The sequence below is a fragment of the Nelumbo lutea genome, chromosome 8 (assembly GCF_056320005.1).
Source record: "Nelumbo lutea isolate HS-2025 chromosome 8, American lotus-T2T, whole genome shotgun sequence".
NCBI classification, from domain to species: Eukaryota; Viridiplantae; Streptophyta; class Magnoliopsida; order Proteales; family Nelumbonaceae; genus Nelumbo; species Nelumbo lutea.
Window position 1 is genome coordinate 55,760,620 of NC_142691.1, and position 17,571 is coordinate 55,778,190.

Sequence of the window (17,571 nt, forward strand, 5' to 3'; positions counted from 1 at the left end):
GTGGTCTCTTGTGTTTGTTCCACCTGAGGGAGGAAGTTGGTATTATTTTTTGTATATAAATTTCATGAAAACCAAATTGGGGTCCAATTGACATAGAATTCATATGAACAACGACTACAAGGTTGGACATGGAAGGTATAATATACAATAGTTCTGTATGAGTCAAACTTAAACAACAAGTGCTTTGTTTCAGATTTCTATTTTTGTGCTAAATCTTCTGCCATTATCTTTGCATTTGCAGAAGCTCCTAACAAGCTTCGCCTGGTGAAACCCACACTATAGAGTCCATTCTTGCCTCTCCATCCGTGGGGAAATGGCCTATTTGGATAACCATCTTGAGTGTTAAAGAATTCCCCTTCTTAGAAAGAAGAAACAAAATGATAACTTATAAAAATCTTTGTTGTATGTCAAGCTGATTTTGGTTGTTGCTGGTAAACCTCACCTAAAGTTTCTGGTTGTTGCTGAAACCTTCCCTAAAGTTTTACATTTGCAATTACCTTCCTTGAACTTCATAACATAGATACAACTAGACTCCATCTATTAGAATATTCTAAAAAGACCAAAATTTTTATTTTCCAAATTTCTTTTCATATTAATTGCTCCCTCAATCCCTTCCAATGTTTTTTCTAAAATTGATATGCTTCCCAAATTGTCCTTTCTTTAAATGGCTCCAAGGTAATGATGCAATTTTTTTTGTTGTTGAAACCAGCTACAATATTATTTAGACATTTGGTGCCTCTAATAACAGAGCGGGTATACTTGCAACTTTCAGAAAGTTTAGAGACGGTGATACTTGCAATTACCAAAATTTAGAAGAAATTTTAGCAACGGTCCAAAACTTAGAGAGGTTTAAGCAGTTTACCCATTTTTACCCACACGCCCGCCCTTGAATTCACATTCCCAGCTGGCACCTACCCCGACCGTACATTGAACCTCGAAATTCTGAGACTGGGGGTATCGGTCATTCTCCCTTTTTATTTTTTAAGCTCCTCCCAATAATACCCGCCTTTGTTCCCCAAATATATTCGATCGCCGTCCACTGGCGGCGTATTCCGGCGAGGTAGTTAACATTTCAGAAGTTCTAAACAGGGTTAATGCAAACGTACACAAAGCGAAGATTGAGCATAGCTGTAGAACGGATTCGGAACTCTACGATGGAAAATCAATCAGAAAGCAAGGTTTATGTACATTACAACCACACTGATCCCTGCAAGCAAGCGAGGTGGACTGCGAGGTACTCTCTTCCTGTTCCTGTCGTCTATAAGGGCCTGTTTTGCTCCGAATAGGCTGTGATCCAAACTGAGGCAAATGACTCGGTTTAGTCAAACTCATTTTCTATGCTGGTATTAATTTTGTTAGTTGTGGCCAAAACCTTGAAAATCCAGTTCGTATATAGTAACTATTCAAATGGGTTTTATAGTGATTCTTCGGGCTTGTAGAACTTGGTTCCATGTAACACTTGGAATCTAGTTTTGTTCGATTTCTGAGTCGACCTAGTTGTTTTCTGGGTGACTTTTGTAAGAGTCTGTTCCGGGGAACACTTGGAAGCCAGTGGGCGTTTTCTGCAAGACTGAGCTTAATACTGGACTCTGGGGAATACATGGAAATTTACTCTTGATCGACTTATGAGTTGGCCTAGTTACATTTCCGTGACCCGTACCAGTCGAGTTTGTATCCTTAGATAGGACAGCAACATTTTATAAAGCATTGCATAAGTGTTTTTTGCGGTTCTCCTTTCCGGTACTATAATTTCATTTTTGTTATCCTCATCAACGATTGCATTACTATTAAATTTATCAATTTTACCCAAATAATTGATGTTCATACTATTGGCAGGGAGAGTTATCAATTCATGTACCAAAGGCCATGGCAATACGTTAACGATTTCTATTTGAATTTGGTGAAGGGGCACTCATCATTGCGTGGTTTGTTTGGAACTGAGGTGGGTTTCAGTAGATTCGTATTTCCTTTTCATTCTTCTTGCTGGGCATACGTCTTAGAATACTCTGGGTAATGACTGTCTAGCTTCTTGAGTAAATTGTTTACTTTTGATTTAGTAAACAAACAAAGGGCCATTGCTTGGTGCAATGGTAAATTCTCGGTCTGACAAACGTTCAAAGCTGGTTTGAGCCTGACAATGGCCACTTCGTGGGAAAAAAGAAAGCGAAATGTTAGGTTCGTACACAGTCCACCCCTCCAAGACCTCAGATAGCTGGGACCAGCATTGGATAATGGCCCTTTTTACATAGTGAACAAACAGAATACTGTACTTGGTCAATGATGGCAATGCACGCTTTGGTTATTTAGATTGTTTGTATCTTACTCGGGATATGAATGAAATTTCCTTTATAAGAGAAAAAGTGGTATTTTTTTATGGACTTCTGTTTATTATTTACATTTATTGGTTCTTTGCTTTGGTTGTCAATGTCCACAATTCTGAAAATTTGGTGGTTTTACTATTTTTGATGAGTCTATCTGTTTTCTTAAAATTGAATACTTGATGAACCAATTGAAAATTTAGTGTTACTGGCGAAGCTAGAATGCAAATCATTATGCATAACTTAATTGGTGTTTGTATAGTCCATTTGGATTTATGTATTTGGAAAAAAATATTTTTTTTTGATCAATAATAACATCTTCATTAAATTAAAAGAAAAAGAAGGATTACGGATACAAGAGGGGAGATAAAATATCTTAGCTCCCCAAAAACATAATACAAAGGGAATACAAGAGAAAAAATTAAAGACTAGCCCAAAAGACAGACTCCCTATTCATCCCTTGCTTGGCCAGTCCATCAGCAATTGAGTTGACACTCCTCTTCACCCAACTGTGTTGCATCTCAATGTCCCTGCATAACCATAAGAACTGCTTCTTTTCATTGTTATAGGTCCACAATCCGCTGTCCTCTTTCTTCAGCCAGCTAACCACCACCTTCGAATCACCTTTCAAGATCAAACGGCTGATATTTAATTTCTTTGCTCTTCGAATTCCTTCAAGCGCAACAAGGATCTCAGCCATAAAGAGAGTCGCCTTCTCCAATAGGGCCGGAGAACAAAGCAATAACAATCTCTTCCTCATTCCTAAAGAAGACTCCTCTAATCCCTAAGGGCCCTGGATTCCCTACACTACTGCCATCAAAATTTAACTTTATAACACCCAATGGGGGGGGGGGGACCAAGAGGGACAAAGAGTCCTCTTGCACCTAGCAGTGGAAGCAATCTCTTTCCAACTTCTTTGTAAGTTGTCTATAGGAAAGTCTGAAAACAACTCTAAAGATTTTAGCCAATGGACAACCCTTAGAAGGATTAGGTCTAACAGTTCTTCTGGGGTTCTTTCCTTGTCTGAAAAAATATGCGAGTTTCTTTCTTCCCACAATGACTAGCAGCACACAACTGCCCTAATACTCCTCCACATAGTCTTCCCTCGCTTCTTAGGCCATCGGAAAAAAGAGGGAGAGAACAAACTTTGTACACTCTTTGTCGGATTCCAAGAACACTCAAAGCGGGAGAACACCCACTCCCACACAAACTTTACAAAAGACCATGACAAAGAGCACATCTATTAAGAAGTAGACAATAATTGGGTCTCTTTTGCTGGAGTAGGTTAAATGTGTTTATTCTTTTCAGGAACATTTCCCAACGAAAAAAACAACCCGAGGAGGAATAGGCTTGCTCCATGCTTCTTTAGCCGGAAATGACAACCCAAAGGGACAAAAGGCCGAGTTAAGGTTTTAAAGAATGAAGCACAAGAGAAAGTACCAGAGGTAGAAGGGGTCCATAATCTGGTGTCTTCCTTATCAGGATTTAGGAAGACATTCTCAAGGGTGGTTAACAAAGGTAACAAGCTTTCCAAGTCTGTATACCTAATTGCCCTTCGGAGGCCAAGATTCCACCGAAAACCAGAAGTGGAGTCTGAAGGAACTAAGAAAGAAGAGATAGGTTCATTTTTCAAGTCTGACAGAGCATACAAGGATGGAAACTGGTCCTTCAGAGGTGAGACCCCTACCCAGGGTTGTTCCCTGAATTTTATTTTGTTACTAGAGTTTAGACCATACTTGATCCAAGGGGAAAAGACTGGAAGTAGATTGTGAATGGATTTCCAAGGAGAAGCAGCTGTAGCCCTTGCCAAGATTCTAGGATCCCAGCCATTGTCTTCCAGCTCATGTGTACTTGCCACAATCTCAGTCCACAATTTTTCCCTTTCCAATGTAAACCTCCACAACCATTTCCCTAGCAGAGCCATATTTCTTTTCTTGATGTTACCAATCCCAAGACCTCCTAGGTTTTTGCACCTAGTTACCACCTCCCAACTCACCCTATGATCTCTCTTCTCCCCTCCTGGCTCCCACAGAAAATTCCTAATTAATTTTCCAAGAGATTGGAGACGTTAGAAGGGATCTTAAACACTGACAGATAGTAGACAGGTAGGTTAGCTAGGGTAATGAGAGTGACTCTCCTTCCTAAAGAAAGATAATTTCTCTTCTAAGCCGCCAGTCTTTTCTCAAACCTCTCCATCACCGGATTCTAGAAACTTACATTCTTAGGGTTGTCTCCTAAAGGGAGGCCCAAGTATGTCGGGGGCCAGTTTGAGATTGCACACCCTAACTCACCTGCAAATTCCCTTGGGTCCCTCTCATCCACATTCACTCCCACCACACAACTCTTATCAAGGTTCACCTTGAGGTTAGAAATCTGCTCAAAGAGTTGTATTGCCAACTTTAGATTCCGGATCCAATTAATGCTCCCCGCTTCACAGAACAAGATTATGTCATTTGTAAACTGTAAGTGTGTTAGAGGAACCTTCTCCGTTCCTACTCTCCACCCTCTTATCAGATTCCTCGAGTTTGCTCTATGGATCAATCTCCCAAGTACATCAGCAATCAGGGTGAAAAGGAAAGGGGAGAGAGGATCTCCTTGTCTTAGACCTCTCAAAGCAGGAATCTTAGACCTCGAGTCTACTTTATGGACAAAATATTTTGTTGTTACAATTACCGTAATGCCCAATATTAGTTGATTCTCTTATCATCCATCCATGATATTCTGATCAATGGCTTCTGTCATCATCTTCACCACCAGTTCTTGTCCTTCATCACATTGTATCATAGTAGACATAGTTTGTTGCAGCTGCAGACTGTTCTCAGCACTGAAAGCACTAATTAAAACAGAAAAGAGAAGTTCCATTTTGCTGTTCAATTAGCAATAGTTGTGCAGAACATATGGTAATTTGGCAGATTTGCAGATTCACAACTAATTTTTATGATTTCCCTCCTCTCAAAATCAACCAAACCCAGTCTTAACTTAAAGATTTTAAGCACAAATAAACAGAAAACCTTCCTCTCACCACTTCTAATCTATAAAATGGTCTTGGGTTTTGTTGAGTTTGTGGGCTGCCTGTATGGTGGATGTATTTATGGACTGGGCCCAATGGGCTTTCTGTGTTTTAGATATTATATTGTTTCTTTACTTATTCTGTTTAGTTGTTGGGCCTCTTTCTTTTGTCATTTTATGTTTGTTTTTATCTCTTATTTAGTCTGGGACGGTGGGACCACACCTAATTAGGATGGTAGGGGTAGGGGTGTTTTAGTCAAATTATTGTAATTAGTAATATGTATATAATAAAATATTAGGAGCGGTTGCACAGTTTTTGGCCTCCCAACCAATTTCTCTCTTCTTCCTTCCGTTCTTCTCTTCTCTTTTCTCTCTTTCTACAAGTTCTAAACCCTATTTCTTACTGTTTTATTGTTTCCTATTGAAGTTTACAGCTAACAACTTGGTATTTTTTTGATCAATAGCTAACAACTTGGTATTAGAGCAATCTTAAACAAATTTCAAGCAGTTCTCATGCAGATCTAAGATCAGCCAGCTGCATGAGAGGATAAAAGGGTTGATAAAATGATCAGCATTGGTTTTTGGCTTGATACTTGGAGTTTTTTTTTAGGGAATATTACTTCCCAAGCTATGGTCTTGGAGACTGGCCTAGAAAACAGGAAGAATCAGTGAGAGAAGGTGCTTCCATTGTGTGCATTCTTATCATAGAAGTAATTGACCATATTTGGAGCATCTAGGAAGTGGTGGTTAGGGCTGGATTGGAGATTGACCATATAAAGGGTTTCTGGACTATTATTCTAAGCAACCGTCCCGCATTGTTTCAGCCTTCTGGTGGTTCTTGGGTTGATAATCTACCTTTCAGAAGAGTCCCATTGCCGGTTCTTGGGGCTGTCTTTTTTGGGAAGTGAAGTTAAGGTGCTTAGGGTATTCTTGTGTGTTTGACAAGGTATGGGTGTTTTCTGAGATGATCAAAAGGCAGGTAGTTTGTGAAGATTGGATGCTGCCCATTCAATCTAATGGAAAGTTTAGTTGATCTCTAGAACAGTGTTTTAAAAGGCGTGGGAGGTGTATGCTTGGAGGCGTGCCTCCAGGTGAGGCACTCCCAAAATTCCCTGAGGCGTATACCAGAGGCATTGACACCTTTGAGGCGTACGCCTCTTGCGCTTTTTTCATGAGGCATGCTAGAGGCGTACGCCTCATGCGCCTCATGCACATCTGATATAAAAAGATAGAAAAAACAATAAAAAAAATGAAAGGAAAGGAAAGGAAAAGAAAGGGAAGGGAAGGAAAAAGAAAGAGAAGAAAAAAAGAGAATAGGAAAGAAAAGGAAAGGAAAGGGAAAGAAAAGATCAGGGGAAAGAAAGTGGTTTGCCCCCTGCCCCTTCGGTTGGGGGCTTCACCCCCCAGACCCCCCCTTTCAACTATTGTTATGCATCTTTATTCTTCTTAATATAAAAGATTTTTATTAAAAATAAAGAAAAAAATGAGATCCCCCCTTCCGCTTCATCCTTCTATTCAGTGTTGTATGTATACTTGTGTTCTTATTTTGATTAATGAAAAAATGAATGGGAATTAAATTTTTAAGTAAGCAGGTTAAAAATTACTCTCATTCATGTTACAAAAAGAATTCATTTTTTAGGAAGAAAGTGTTTTTGGTATGTAGTAATATTTTCTCATTTTTTCCATTTTCACTCTTTATTTTCCATCTTAGAATTTCATCTTGGGTAAGAATAAGAATGAATGAGAGTTGAACCAAACATGGCCAAAGTTTTAACAATTAGCAGGAATAAAAACAAAGTTTCTCACCCCCCACAATTAATACCATTAACACCCAAATAGAAACAAAGTTTCTCACCCCCCACAATTAATACCATTAACACCCAAATAGAAACAAAGTTTCTCACCCCCCACATTTTTTCCATTTTCGCTCCACCATCACTTGGAATTTGTTCTGCTATAACTTGCTCAACCCCAAATTTGCTTTTCTGTGCAACAATGCTAGAGTCCTCTACTCGGTTCCCTTGTATAAGAGCTAAGCAGTTTGGGATCATCTCATATGGAAAAGTGAAGCTTCTCAAGCTTCTCATTTTGGATTGTAGGCAAGAATTCCAAATCATTCCAGAAAGCTCCATATATGGATTGTAGATGTCTTTCAAGAACAAGAGTCAAAGGGCTTGATTCTATTGTTATCTCAACAAATAATGGAAGAAGAGCAATAAAAACAACATAATCACCATTAAGAATGCCAGTGCAAGTTCCCCCGCCATTGTATGTAGAAATATTTAAGGTGGTACTTTATTGGATATCTCTACTTCTGTTTCAGTATTCTCCATTGACCTTGAGCAGCATTTTGTAGGCAACATTGCTGCCCTTTGCAGTGGAACAGTCTTAAGCTAGGCTGTCCAAGTGGAACTGCGCAGAGTGTAATGGAATAATGGAGGAGAGGTGTTGACGAACTTGCCATAACCACCATCATTTTATTCCACCGACCAGGATCGAGTAAATTCTTTGGTTTGGACTTCTGAATTCCCCACTGTTTTGGCTTTAACTGAATCGCTAAATCATCAACCTTCTCCCAATATGATTTTTCCATAGCATCTGTAAGAGAGCGGTCCAGTGGAAGGAGAGGAAAACCTCCAAAGGTTCCTTTTCTTAGATCATCAATTGTGATCACTATTGTCTTTTCTACTCTTGCGATCATTCATATTACAAAAGTCCACAACAGAAGCCTTTTTAAGAAATTGAATCACACTTGTAGGATGAAAAATGCTATGAAGCCAAATAGCCAATTATTAAGATGCATGGTGGTGTCCAATCTTGGAATACCTCGACTGAGATCTAAAAGCATGTCACGAGGTCCAAACACATCATCCAGGGACGCCTTAATTACCTGACTGAATTATTTAAAGCTAGTAGGAGTTGCATTGATCCCCTTGAATTTGACCATAGAAGATGTCTTTGCTTCCCTTAAGGAATCCATTGAGAGAGAGAGAGATGAGAGTACTGATTGTTAGTGTTGGATTTCGTTAATTCGCTGTTGATTTCCATAGAGTCAAAGAGATCTCTTCCAATGGCATCTACTTTCTCATCTTCTTTATTGGAAATGGCTTCTAGTTGATCCAAACGATTGGAGAGGGATGCAAACATCTGCACCATTCTCTCCCTAAACTTCTCTTGCTTCTCACCAACAACCGAACCTTTTCTTCTAGTTTGAAAAGCCAGTGTTCAAAACCATGATTAGGGGTGGATTTGAGCCAAGCTGAGCCGAATATTATGAGGCTTGAGCTCGGCTCGCCAAGATTGTATAAGGCTTGAGCTTGAGTTCCTGAGCTCGAATTGAACTAGAATATTGAGCTTGAGCTTGAGTCGAGTCAAAAACTCATAAGCTCTAACTTGATTTAAGGATAAATGTTTTATAAAAATAAAAAATTATATATAAAAAAAAATTTATTTGATATTTAAAAAATTAAGAATTATATATATATATATATATATATATTCAAGCTTGGCTTGTGAGCCTCACGAGCTGAGCTCTATTAGGCTTGAGCCCGGCTCGTTTATTAATTAAGCCTTTAAATTGGGTTTGAGCTTAGCTCAAAGCTCAGTTGAAACCAAACCGAGCTGAGCCCGACTCGTTTATTAATTGAACCTTTAAATTGGGCTCGAACTCAGTTCGAATCTTGGTTGAAACCAAACCAAGCTGAGGCGAGCTTTTCATGAGCGAACTCAAGCAGCTTGTGAAGAGCTCGGTTTGTTGCCACCCCTAACAGTGATCCATGGTTGGCTCTAATATCATTTGATACGTGCCTTAGGAAAATTCACCCCTAAAAGGTAGTTGTTAGAGGGAGGGAACCCAAATATATATATACCCCATAACATCCCATACTATCGATATGGGATACTCACATTAGCATCCCATATTACCGATATAGAATATCTCACATTAGCATCCCATACTATCAACATGGGACAAATGGATTGTAACATTCCACCACGCTTTACAGTCCCAATACCCATGGAAATTGTCTTTGCATTAGTCCACTTAGTCTCGACTGAACATTGCAATACAGACATCACCACCTGTGCCACATGATTGCAATTGGGAGGTATATTGCAGGCCCTGATACCATTTGTTATGACCATCTAGGACGTAATATAAATTCCATCTACTTTAGGGAAACAAATACCTCCAAAGTGATAACTCTCAATGAACAAAAGATAATTCTCATAATGTACTCATTGAGAAAAGTACAAGTTAATAGATTCTGAAACTAATTCCTAAAATCTTAGTCCCAACATTAACCCACGTATCCTACTTAACTCAACCACTATCCACATAATTTCCCAACATGACCCAACTATTCAAACGCAACTTATGTCTCTTCACTGGTTCAAAGTAAAAATTTTTCCACAAAAATCTCAACAACGGACCCTATCAAGTTTCTCTAATTACTATGACCCGTGGGCCCAGTAGTGGGTCCGTGACATAACCTCGACCCCCTCAACTCCGATGGTAGAGAAGCCTGATGGTTGTTGACCACTCAACCAAGAAGGCATTGGATCAGCAACGCATCCATAACCAGGACGAGGCAGACAGGAAGATGAAATGCATTTAGCGGCAGCACCCGAACTTGTTGACCTACTTGTGACTGGGGGGCTTCGGAAAGCATAAAGCCGCTGCTCTTCTCTGTAATTGTTATTGTCGTTTGACAATGGACCATAGATTCAAACATTATCGTTTGACAATTGTTATTGTCGTTTAACTGGAGGAGAGAAAGGACAATATTCTTGGACCTGGGCCTGGGCAATTTCGTCAAAAACAGATTTAGTCACTCGCTCTGCTCCATTTGACCCGACGTTGTATAAGACATGGGGCTCCACACTCCTTCACCTCTATCGTTGTAACCGAAGACACTGTACCATGACTCAAAACACCATTGGAAGCTTGATACATGGAAGATGCGTCACTAATTGCCTACAGTAATGCGTTTTCTACCATGTTCCTCCAGACATCTTTGCAGTTTTGTTCCATAAATAAGATGTCTCTTCTAGGCCCTGAATTTCAACTAGCTTCTCACAACCCTTGAGGATCATATTTTTTTTAAAACTCCGGTGTGTTTGATAGGTTTGGTAATCTTTACAATCATATGCCTCCAACATTTGTAAACTTGATGTTCAGTTTGGAAAGAGTATAAATGCGAATATATACAATACAAAACTATAAATTCATACAAAATAATACAAAATATAAAATTTTGCACTTCCAAACTGAGTCTGAAGGATGATCATGAAGTCTCTCGAGGTTCTTGCAATAACTTACATCATTTATAGTGAGATGTGAGATGTGACTGTAGGGTACGAAATTTGCCCTTGCTTAGCATCAGATGTTCCAAGTTTGTTGAGCAACCAATGTTTTCTATTGCACACCCCTCAAGACAAAATACTTCTTGATTCCAAGAGTCCAATTGAAGATGATAGCTGTTTCATTGCAGTTCTACTTAAATAAAGCAACTTTAAAGACTCCATCTTCCCCACTTCCTCTGGTAATTCTTCTAATTGCTCACAACAATTGAGGCTTAAGATTACAATCAAGGAACAGAACTTTAAGAGATTTCAATTGTCCAATTGAAAATGGTAGTTGTTTTATTGCAGTTTTACTTAAATCAAGCTCCCTTAAAGACTCCAGCTTCCCCAATTCCTCTGGTAATTCTTCTAATTGCTTACAATAACCGAGGTATAAAATTTCAAGAGATTTCCAGTGTCCAATTGAAGATGGTAACTGTTTAATTGCAGTTTCACCTAAATCAAGAGTCGTTAAAGACCCTATCTTCCCCAATTCCTCTGGTAATTCTTCTAATTTCCCACAATAATTGAGATTTAAAAATTCAAGGCATTTCAATTGTCCAATTGAAGATGGTAGCTGTTTAATTGCAGTTCCACTTAAATCAAGAACCTTTAAAGATTCCATAAACCCCAATTCCTCTGGTAATTCTTCTAATTGCTTACAATAACCGAGGTATAAATCTTCAAGACATTTCCAGTGTCCAATTGAAGATGGTAGCTGTTTTATTGCAGTTGAATGTAAATCAAGCACTTGTAGAGAGTTCAATTCACCAATGCTGTTCGGAAGGTACCCAAGCTTAGAACACCAACTCAAATCCAAATGAACAAGTCTCTTAAGACATCCAATGGATTCACAAACCTCAACCAACTTTGAACAACCTTTAAGAATCAATGTCTCGAGATTTGGAAGCTTTGAGAAGTCGGGGTTCTTTGTTAGATAAACAGAATAACTAAGATCAATGATTTTCAACATGCTAAGGGGCTGCAAAATAAATAAAAAAAAAAAAAAAGTAAAAAAGAATGAACGAAAGGGCAATTAGCTGTAATAAATATATATTATATATAATATAATATAACGATCTAAAGGAAATGACAGTATAAATTGTGTCTTACTTGCATTCCCTCCACCCAAACTTGTTGGAGACGACTCGATTTCATTTCGAGAACAACAAGGTGTGACAAACGAAAATCCACTGGTATAGATTTCAAAGGGCAAAAAGGCCAACAGAGCCATCTTAGCTTTTCCGAGATATACCTGTAGCTTCTACCAACAAGGGTTACATTGTGAAGCTTCAGCAATCTTAGATTGGACATCCTCTTAAATGCTTCAGTACTTAGTAGTAATGTCTCTCCAAAACACTTGTGCTGCAAAATACAATAAATAAAATAAGTATAGGCTTAGGCCATCCATGGGGGCAGAGCCAGGGGCAATCTTAGATTGGATCAAAGATGCTTCATATTCTGTAAGGGATTGGTTAGGTTCAGTTCCTTAATAAAAAGGAAACTTAATGGGTAGTGGGTGACTTCAAATAGTTCCAAACCGGAATCACGACATACAATACAGAGTAGATAGTATAGGCAATTGAAGCTCTCTTACCCCCTCAGGTGGCTCAAGGATGAGGCCCTCAATTCTTTTAGTCCCCTGCAACAACAATAAAATGATGTTTTTCGTTTTGTTCAAAGATTCAAAAAGTCACAACATCTAGAGAGTAGTCATAGATACTGTAGAGAAATTCTAACATCTAACAAAATCCGAGTCCAAATCCAAAAAGCTGTAGGCCTTTTCGATCGCTTTAACAAATCTGAATTTGGATCCACAAGGGGGTTCATATTTGGTCCATCATACTGTAGCCTCAACCAGATTTAACCCTTCATTGCGGCAATGCATCTAATTTTGGTTGGATTAAAATATAAACCAATGCACTTTAATTTGTTCAATTGACTTAATATAACTAAAATCTTTCTAAGTATACGAAAAAATACGTAAATATGAAATATACATATATTTCATGGAGATATTAGGATCTAAATGGATAGGTTGATCATGGGGTGAGACAGGTAACGCTTAACACCTATGATATGGGGGTGTAGCTCAAGCGCAGCCAGTTTCTACGCCTATGGTCTTAACAATAATTTTATAGGGTATATAATATAATATATTATACATAATATGCACTTATGTATTATATCATTGTATTTATATATAATGCATATAATGTAATGGATTATATAAGCATATCATAATAATTATTATATATGCATATGCATATATAACAGTATGAATTATATAGTAGTGCAAGGGACTAAGGGCATATGGGGGTGTTCTTTTTCTAGATTTTGAGAGGGAGGAAAGTTGATCAATGGGATTTTAATTCCCATTGACCAAAAATCTCATATTCTTTTTTCAGATTTATGTGGGGACCATGGAAAGTTTATTTTCCTAGGTATCACTTATTCGTCTAAATGATACCCATCTCCTAGGTGGATAAATCATTTTTGCCACCTTGGGGGAAATTGCCAACACTTCAATGGCCCTTGTAATAATGAATTTTTATGATAAAGATACAAATTGATACCAATAAGTGGCTGTAAGCTTTTCCTGATATAATGTACTTTTGGTATCATAGTCAAACCCTTTTACGCGATTATCGCCATAGTTGCATCCCTGCCAAAAACGCCCTAGTAGACAATTCACCTATTCTTTGATGTGGCCAAATCCTTTACCCATTCTCCTCCATGTAAAATGGGAGCCACATCATTCCACTTGCTATACTGCTTCTTGGATAAATCTTTCATGAGAAAAAAAAGAAATGATAGGAGAAGAGCTTTGACCAATATAATCAATATCCAAGATTTTTGGTAAATACTTGATGTTTAGTGATATAAGTTTGTGCTTTATTTTTCCTTGAAATAATCTATATTTGAAACTTTGAAGAAAGTAAACAATAAAATCCACACAAAATTTCAACTATAGCTTATAAATTAACAACAAAATGTTGATGCACTTATTTCTTACCTCATGTTTAGTCATTACATCATAAGCATCATCCCATGACCACAATCTGCTTCGCCTTCCAGGTTCTTGAGGAGATTCTCCACGAACAACTTCTCTCCCCATGTCTTGAAGTAAATTGTGCATTCTTAATTTATTATTGTATCCATCAATTCTTACAAGAGATTTGGAAGTGAGAACACTGATTCCAATTTTCGGATAGAAGCCACAGGCATCTAGTATTATAGTTGCATAGTCCTTATCCATTCCATTAAGGAAGCATGAAATGTCAAGGAATATTTCCTTCTGCGTATCATCGAGTCCATTATCATAACTTATTCTAAGTATATTCTGGATTTTGCCATTAGGAATTTTCTGTAGCTTATTTAGAGTGTCTTCCCATTCGGGTATGCTTCTGTTTGATAAATCAGAGCCCAAAACTTCAATAGCTAAAGGAAGGCCTCCAACACGATCTATCATACGATTTGTGAGATCTACATACTTTTCCATGGGATGGTTTAATTTGAAAGCATGCCAACTAAAGAGCTCAGCGGATTGTTTCATACCCAATTCTTTAACCTTATATACCCTATCTATTAACCCCCTTAGCAAATCCTCATCTCTAGTTGTAATGATTATTCTACTTCCTGCACCAAACCAATTACGCTCTCCAACCAAAAAATTTATCTGTTCTATGTAATGTATATCATCCAGAACCACAAGAACCTTTTTGTTACAAACTCTACTTCTAATCTCAATGATTCCTCTAGCAACATGGTGTATATCTTTTCTCTCTTTCTTCTCCATTAAAATATCAGAAAGAAGTCGTCTTTGTAGGCGAACAAGCTGGTTGCCAAGAGCTTCTCTACCACATCCAAGAAAACTTCTACCTTCAAATTTGAAAAGTATTTGATTATAGACAGCCTTAGCAATGGTTGTTTTACCTATTCCTCCCATCCCACATATCCCCACAATAACCACCTCATCTGATTGGAGATTTAACATTGAAATCACATCGTCTACACGAGAAGTTAATCCAACAGGATATTTAGAAACATACAGCTTTGATGAACTCAAAATAGTTGAAACCACTCCAACGATCTTCTGTATGCATGTTGCCTCATGCCTATCAATCATGTTCCACAGAAAAAAAGTAAACGTCAAACTGAACATACCGAGATTAATGAAATTGTAAAACACGAACAAAGTGAAGAAATTAAAATTTGATGACGATTAATTTTGTCCATCTTTTAAAATATAAGCATGTAAAATGATAGACAGAGTCAGTGGGAGGGATAACAAGACTCAAATGTCCACATCTCTTTTGGAACAAACCCATTGAACCACCACTCAGTTCTTTCAATTTTAATATCTTTAGTAAATAGTCCAAGTCCACCCATGTTATTTACTCAAGTACTTCCTGCAACTACATTTTGATATGCTCATGTCTTAATCTAATTCAATCTTCTTTGCACACTTAATTAGAAAACTAACTCAATAAATAAAGGGTTAATGGGTAAGTCCGTAAAAGATTATACATGTACTATTGAAATGGTCCATACTTTTCCAATTCAAATATTGCAAATGCTAGCTAAAACAATTAATTCAAATAAATAACTAGCGTGAAATTAATTTATATTGTATATAGAAAATGGGTCCATGTTGTGAATAGGAGGTTGTTAGGAGTTTGTACAGTTTTGGAGGGTTACTGCACGGGAAGCAGAGATCTAAGGTAACTTGTAGACTTCTATGTTGACAGTTTAGTCTAGGCGAGAGGTAGAGATGCCAAAAGTGTTAGTGTTTAGTGAAGAGGAGGTTGAGGCAGAAACTTGGCCAGAGATGGTGATTCCAATTTTCAGATTTTGGAATTCTAGGTTGGTTTAGTTCCTCGAGAAGTATCTGAGTTGTATTTGGATTGTTGATGTATTGGTTTTCAGTTGGATGAATGTCTGGGTTAGTTGTTTGTTGTTTCATTCTTTGCTGGTGTTGATGTGTTTGGGCCTCTCCTTTTGCTACCAAAACCTAAAAAATGGGTATCAATTCAACCATCTGCTTCATGGTGGCAACTGTTCGAGCTGGTTATATCATAAATCATATAATAAAAGTGTGAAAATAAAAAAAAATTCCATGTCTTTGATGTTATATTCATCATGTTAAATGAAATTAAACGAGGGTAATAACAAATAAGAATTATTATTATTAATGATGAAAATGGCTCAAAATATAAAAGATCCTATAAAAAAATTAAGACCCATTGACTGGGCCAAATGGTTCAATGCAATGGTTAAAGTGGATGGACCACTAGCTAGGCCATTCATTTGGTCAATATTTTCTTTATAAGTAAATGCCTCAGACTAATTGGACCCGAGACTTGGTTGGGTGACAGGTCGCCTCTGCCTTTAGCCTCTCAAACGTATTCAATTGAAGTATATGGACACTAGTTTTAATTTCATGTGCCGCATAGACATTCACTTCAAATAGAAACAGATTTAAATTCATGAAGTTGGAAAATTTGGCATCTGTTTGGCATCGATGTCGTTGCTCTAGAAAACTGCGATATATTACCATCATTGGAAAAAAAAAAAAAAAAAAAAAACATATTCCAGGAAATGCCTATTTGTTATAGCACTTGATAATGAGTAATAATGCTAAAAACGTTTTCTACCAAACAAAAAAAGACATAATGTTTAGTATAAATGTTGCTGAGAAAATAATGTTTTTTTTGTTTGAAAATGTTGCTGCGACATTTGCCGAGAAAATGATGTTTTTTTTGTTTGAAAATGTTGCTGCGACATTTCCTGTAACAACATCAATACTTACTATACTTGGTAACGGTGCTTCATGTCTGCTGTAGAAAACGCCAAATTAGCGTTGCTTGGAATTCTAGGTCATATGAACTAGTTAAGCTAGAGAGAACAGATGCATGGTATTTCATAATTGAGCGAGTGAGGATATTAGAATTACCCATTGGCAACATTTGGTAAATCCCAACCAGACAAATTCGCAGCTTTTGTGAGGGCTGCCTCCCAACCTTCAACCTTCTTCATCTCCATGTCGGCTCGCTGTTTAACTTTGTCAAATTCTTCTCCAAAATCCCCGGTCTGATTGCGTACATCTGATGGATTAACATCATAGAAAACAGGGAAAACCATCTGATCCATCCTTTCTCGGCATTCCATGATTTTGGCTACCTCCTTCAAGCACCATGTTGAAGAGGCGTAGTTTCTGGAGAAGACGATTATTGCGATCCTTGATTGTTCAATTGCTTTCAGTAGTGCTGGTTCAATCTCCTCTCCTCTTTTGAGCCTTCCGTCATCTCTGAAAGTTCGAATTGCTACACGATGTAAAGCTTCGTACAGGTGATCGGTAAAGTTTCTACGGGTGTCTTCGCCCCTGAAACTCAAAAAGACATCGTAATCCCACCGAGAGGTGGAAGAAGAGGAAAGACGTCGACGTTTGTGGGTTACAGTACAAGCGGCCATGGCGTCTCAGTGAAGGAAAGGACAAAGCACGGTGATGCAGTCGAGGCCTACTCATGGAAATAAAGTCCGCAAATAGTACGCGTTTAAAACCACGCGTCTTTTGATGGAAGGAATTCGGATTCGGATTGGATATGATCCGACTTATTTAAAGCGAGGCGTACGTCGTAATTTGCAAATTATAAATTTGTAAGTGTTACAAGAAAACTATAATGTATTCTTAATTAACATTCTTTCCAAAACATGATTTGTATATATACATTTGTTATATACATGGCAAAACAGACTTAAAATCATACTAAACCTGAATGTAGGAGAGGCCAAGCGTTCTCCAACAAACACGGTTGTTATGCCCAACATACACGAAATTCACGTAACACTTTCTAACCCGCCAAACATTCAAGAAATCGGTTCCACAAAACCAAAGAAA

General features: G+C 37.9%; 1 protein-coding gene and 1 long non-coding RNA gene across 5 annotated transcripts; one reads left to right on the top strand and one right to left on the bottom strand.

Annotated features, from left to right (window-relative positions):
* Nucleotides 1–751: 751 nt before the first annotated feature.
* On the top strand, nucleotides 752–8,068 carry LOC148844296 (uncharacterized). 3 transcript variants are annotated; one of them, XR_016103009.1, is made up of 3 exons: nucleotides 752–1,234; nucleotides 1,837–1,942; nucleotides 2,058–2,372. It is a non-coding gene; the product is annotated as an uncharacterized LOC148844296 (long non-coding RNA). The 3 variants fall into 3 exon arrangements; XR_016103010.1 differs by lacking the exon at nucleotides 2,058–2,372 and adding an exon at nucleotides 7,674–8,068 and having other exon boundaries at nucleotides 1,005–1,234; XR_016103008.1 differs by lacking the exon at nucleotides 2,058–2,372 and adding an exon at nucleotides 7,684–8,068 and having other exon boundaries at nucleotides 1,005–1,234.
* Nucleotides 8,069–10,411: 2,343 nt separating this feature from the next.
* LOC148844297 (disease resistance protein RPV1-like) lies at nucleotides 10,412–17,210 on the bottom strand. Of its 2 annotated transcripts, XM_088960106.1 has the most exons (5): nucleotides 16,627–17,210; nucleotides 13,687–14,788; nucleotides 12,268–12,312; nucleotides 11,784–12,035; nucleotides 10,412–11,652 (listed from the first exon to the last, which is right to left on the bottom strand). In XM_088960106.1, the coding sequence occupies exons 1-5, from the start codon at nucleotides 17,142–17,144 to the stop codon at nucleotides 10,888–10,890; spliced, it is 2,682 nt and encodes an 893-aa protein (XP_088816232.1). In that variant the 5' UTR covers nucleotides 17,145–17,210; the 3' UTR covers nucleotides 10,412–10,887. The 2 variants fall into 2 exon arrangements, with proteins under 2 accessions (XP_088816232.1, XP_088816233.1); XM_088960107.1 differs by lacking the exon at nucleotides 12,268–12,312.
* Nucleotides 17,211–17,571: the final 361 nt, after the last annotated feature.

Bases quoted from the DNA above. Each gene is read 5' to 3' on its own strand.
- LOC148844297 (XM_088960106.1), bottom strand. From the start codon at position 17,144: ATGGCCGCTTGTACTGTAACCCACAAACGTCGACGTCTTTCCTCTTCT. The intron at 12,313-13,686 runs GTAAGAAATAAG...TTGTTGTTGCAG, and splicing joins ATGTAATGACTAAACATGAG to GGGACTAAAAGAATTGAGGG. The intron at 12,036-12,267 runs GTAAGAGAGCTT...TGTATTTTGCAG, and splicing joins TCCTTGAGCCACCTGAGGGG to CACAAGTGTTTTGGAGAGAC.